The sequence below is a fragment of the Bacillus rossius genome, chromosome 17 (genome assembly GCF_032445375.1).
Source record: "Bacillus rossius redtenbacheri isolate Brsri chromosome 17, Brsri_v3, whole genome shotgun sequence".
NCBI classification, from domain to species: Eukaryota; Metazoa; Arthropoda; class Insecta; order Phasmatodea; family Bacillidae; genus Bacillus; species Bacillus rossius.
Window position 1 is genome coordinate 16885787 of NC_086344.1, and position 4948 is coordinate 16890734.

At 43.4% G+C, this 4948-nt stretch overlaps 1 protein-coding gene across 1 annotated transcript; it reads left to right on the forward strand.

Annotated features, from left to right (window-relative positions):
* Nucleotides 1-503: 503 nt before the first annotated feature.
* On the forward strand, nucleotides 504-2384 carry LOC134540948 (uncharacterized). The gene is made up of 2 exons (XM_063384035.1): nucleotides 504-707; nucleotides 1387-2384. The coding sequence occupies exon 2, from the start codon at nucleotides 1879-1881 to the stop codon at nucleotides 2293-2295; it is 417 nt and encodes a 138-aa protein (XP_063240105.1). The 5' UTR covers nucleotides 504-707; nucleotides 1387-1878; the 3' UTR covers nucleotides 2296-2384.
* The last annotated feature ends 2564 nt before the right edge of the window (nucleotides 2385-4948 follow it).

The window sequence follows — 4948 nt, forward strand, 5'->3', positions numbered from 1 at the left end:
GGACAGCGTCGACGCCCCCCAGCCAGATGAAGACGATGAAGTGCCTCAGCTCGTCGACGCTCCCCAGCCCGGAGAAGATGTCGAGAGGAGCAGGATAACACCACCGGTGCAGTGAACGCTGGTGAAGTAGAGGGCGTGCCTGTCCAGCCGTTGAGGTCGGACCGGATGTGGTGGAGATGGTGCTGGAGGAACCACCCGAGCCCATCGGAGACGTCGAGATGGAGCCACCGAGATTCGCCCTGCGCCGTGGTGATGACCTGGAATTGAACCCCGTACCACCATCCACCAACTTCTTCGAGATGCCTCCAACGACTAGAATGCCGCACTTGTGGGGATCAAGTCGGCGCACACTTGCTTCAAGGACTGGTCGAAGTGGGGCAGAACATCGTCGATCCTCTACACTATGACGAAGATGCGTTGGAAGAGGTCTTTGTACGCCGGTTCGTACCTGTTCACGCCATACAGGTCCAACCGGACCCCCATGTGGAGCCACCAGAGAACGAGGCACCGAGCATCCACGGCGATGACCAGAACCCGTCCGCCAGCTTCCCCGAGCTGCCTCAGTCTCTGAACCAGGCCGCGGAGGAGCAGGACGACAGCGACCCACCGCAGACCCTCGGTGGTGCCGCGTAAGAGGACGACAACATCTAACTACCTTATCCCCACGACAACTACATGGAGGAGAGTACAAACAATAGTGTATATTGGTGGGTCCTGCTACTGGATGCTGACTGCTTTTGTGTCAAATTTCCTTAAAATTCCTCAAAAATTACTCATAAAATTCAAAATTCCTAGAAATTACAGTATTCAAAAGCAAAATTCCAATTTGAGGGGAAACTTTCCATTTTTCCCTCAAAAATTCCAAAAATTGGCATTTCTAAATCCCTCAAAATACATTTCCCCCCTTAAAAAAATTATTTACAGTGGCTTAAATTCCCAGAGTCGTCTAGCCGTCCTAAGCTACCGCTTTCATGGCCTTGACCTTAAACCAAAAACTTAATATTCTTTAATTTTATAATAAAAAATTCCCAAAAAATATAAAAACAAATTGTTTACATAAAACAGTGACTTTTCGTTAGCTAAAAAATATATTATTTTTTCAAGTAATTTGTATAACATGAGGAAAAATACAGTAGAACTTATTTTACGTGTTAAAAAAAAATATAGGCTTTATCAAAATTTGGGCATCTAAAGTTTAAAAGTACATTAAATATAGTACTTAATTATCTAACTTATAAATCGTAACTTAGTAAGAAAAATATAAAATATTAATTTTTCTGTTTCACTCGCACCTAAACAAACACCACAAACATCTAAGGCCCACAGTACGAGGCAGTACAGAAGCTCAAGGTCACTTCAGTTACGTGTGTGTGGCTCATGTTGCAGGGCTGCCTGGCGGTCATCAGGGCTGTCACCGAGGGTCTCGGCCGGCGGCTGCGGCCAGCAAATGTCACGCGCAGATGCAGCACCACGCTCCAGGTGGAGATGCAGGGGGAAGAATCCACCGAAAGCCCGCCGACGTCTATCCTGCAGGTATTTCCCGACGTCCCACGTGAAGTCTACGTCTTCACCGTGCTATTGGGAGACCCGGAGAGCGCCTAAGAAGATCTTGAGGAGAACGCCACTGGCGTACCTCAGACCGGGGTAGCGGTGGACAGCGTCGACGCCCCCCAGCCAGATGAAGACGATGAAGTGCCTCAGATCGTCGACGCTCCCCAGCCGGAGAAGATGTCGAGAGGAGCAGGATAACACCACCGGTCCAGTGAACGCTGGTGAAGTAGAGGGCGTCCCTGTCCAGCCGTTGAGGTCGGACCGGACTATATCGACCCAAATGTGGTGGAGCTTGAGGAACCACCTGAGCCCATCGGAGACGTCGAGATGGAGACGCCGAAATTCGCTCTGCGCCGTGGTGATGACCCGGACTTTAACCCCATACCTCCATTCACCAACATCTTCGAGGTGCCTCTGAACGATGAGAATGCCGCACTTGTGGGGGACCTAGTCGGCGCATTCTTGCTTGGAGTACTTGTCGAAGTGGGGCAGGACATCGTCAATCCTCCACACTATGACGAAGACGAGTTGGAAGAGGTCTTTGTACGCCGGTTCGTACCTGTACACGCCATTCAGGTCTACACAAACCCCCATGTGGAGCCACCAGAGAACGAGGCCCCGAGCATCCACGGCGATAAACCGGACCCGTCCGCCAGCTTCCCCGAGCTGCCTCAGCCCCTGAACCAGGCCGCGGAGGAGCAGGACGACAGCGACCCACCGGAGACCCTCGGTGGTGCCGCGTAAGAGGACGACAACTTCGAACTACCATAGCCCCATGACAACTACATGGAGGAGAGTACAAACAATAGTGTATATTGGTGGGTCCTGCTACTGGTTCCTGGCTGCCTTTGTGTCAAATTTACTCAAAATTCTTTAAAAATTATTCAATTTTTTCAAAGTTTCTAGAAATTGCAGTATTTAAAAGCAAAATTCCTATTTTGAGGGAAAATTAACATTTTTCCCACAAATAAACAAGAAAATTCAAATTTCGAAAACGCTCAAAATGAATTTTCCCCTTAAAAAAATATTCCTCGATATGGCATAAATTCCCAGAGTCGTCCACACGTCCTAAGTTACCGAGTTCATGGCCTTTACCTTAACCCAAAAACTTTAATTCTTTAATTTTAATTTAAAAAATTCCAAAAAATATAGAAACAATTGATTAAATCTAACAGTGACTTTGTGTTATGACCGACATCAAGGCATATATTGTTATACTCTTCTACTGTTATACTACACTACAACCTGAAAAGTTTTCAGAGTCAAAATTGATTCACAAGGATGATGGTAGAAATCGATTTCGTACTTTATGAACTCTGTATGTCTTGAAACTACCTAACGAAAAAATTAAACCCTCATATAATTGGTTAACCACATATTTCCAAGTCCTGTATTGGGACGAAGGTAAAATTCCGCAACACCCTGAGAAAAACAATCTAGAGATTTACTACTGCAGTATCTGCGAGGTATTACATAAGTCACTGGAAATGAGCAGAAGAGATGGCAAAGCATGTTTTGCGATGGAGCTGCCGAAATTGTAGACTTGCATTCCGACCATGACTTTCCCTCCTTGTGCAAGCTTAGTGAAATTTATGCAAACTAAACACACCTTAAGTAAAAAGAGCATGTGACTTTACAAACTGGCAATGTGGAAAAGGTACTTGCAGTGTGAGTAGAGCCTGCATATATAAAAATTATGCAACAGTTTAAGCTATTAATTTTCATCTGATCTACAAGTTGATGTTTTTGTTTCATCCTGCAAATGTGTGAATGATTGTACAACCTAGCTTTAGCAGTGTCGCGTACAGCTACTGGGATGCCGGATGTCTGCTCACATAGACGGGAACATGTAATAGAAGAGCTAGCCACTGGTCTTTTTGTAATTTCCTGTGGCTTACGAACGAACTCAGGAGCGGCTATATTGCTGCAATCCTTGAAACTGTGGAGTCTAACATATCAGATCACACACGATCGTTCCCGCCAGCATCGAAAAGTAGTCGCTCAGTCTGGATGTGCCAAACCGAACATGGACATTTGCCACCTGTTGCTACCTCCGATGCATCTATGTAGACATCAATACTAAATGAGTTTCATCGTAGCTCTCTCAGTGATACTGCATCAACAAGCAACGAGTCAAATCGCAGACATCATCGTGTATGTCTCATCGACATTGTCGTCGCCGAATTAGATGACCAGTCGGATATCTGTCTTCCTGTGCCTGAGACCAACGAACCAGTTGGACCGGAGTAGCCGAGACAGTTAGTGCAGTCATAAAGACTTTGCTTACAATATTGTTAATGCCTTAATCTAAATGGCCTTTTGAGTATTTAAAAAAAATCTTTAAAACTTAAATGTTGAGTGTTTTTATTTATAGGGTTTTAACCTTATAATGAAACCTTTATTGTACTATCAACATTTGGTAAATATGCGAGTTCCAGGCGACAACACACTCAGTCCACCTTTAATAGTGGTGCAGTGTGGATTGGCTCTACTCAGTAGTATTTTGTGTTATTTTGTGATATGTTGTGATATTTTGTGATATTTAGTCGGTGTCTGAATATAAACTTTCTTGGATGGTTTATATCGATGGTACATAAATAGGGGAAGGTGATAGGTTCTAGGATTTTGGCATTGCGTTGGGACGAGAAAAGAAATAGTGTAGGTAAACAAATCCCCCAGAAGTGGGATGCAGTGATATAAGTCAACAGGTTGTTGTAAAACATGTGTCATGTGTATACGCAAACACTTGTAGAGAGGAGTGGATAATAATGTTGCCAAAATCTGCTGGAGGTGGCCATCTTGGTTCCGAAGTACTAAGTTAGGTGGCACTAGTAGTACTTATTTTCGTACAAAAATCTTGCAGTGGGTGAGACCCGCACCAGGAGATGCAAACATGTCAATGTGGACAATCAGTAACCAAAGCTTATTTTTAAAAAAAAATATTTACATTTAGTTAAAGATAAACATACAAAAATAAATGTAAACAGAAATTAAAATTATATATTTGACTACACACTTCATGCTTTTCCTGTGTGCAAAAAAAATATTATTGTTTAAACATGTTAAAAAACAAATATATCATAAAATTAAATACTTTTAGACCATAAATTATTACAAATGAAAAATAAAATAAATGGCAATTGATCTGAGTACCAAATGACACAAAAAAAAGTGAAAAAGATCCACAGAAATATATAAAAAAAATACTTATAATTTATAATGTAGTCATGTAGATATACTCATGTCCTTTCAAAATGAAAATAAGACACTTCCAAACCATGTTCAGAGTGTGCCCTGGCGGGCCATGTTACACCGATCCTGTAGCAGGACTTGCGCGAAGTCTGGCAGAGTCACCGATGCTGTGACGTCCTTCAGGAAATGTACAGCTTGCAGGATT

Excerpts from the sequence above, each read along its gene's own strand:
- LOC134540948 (XM_063384035.1), top strand. The coding sequence starts at position 1,879 with ATGGAGACGCCGAAATTCGCTCTGCGCCGTGGTGATGACCCGGACTTT.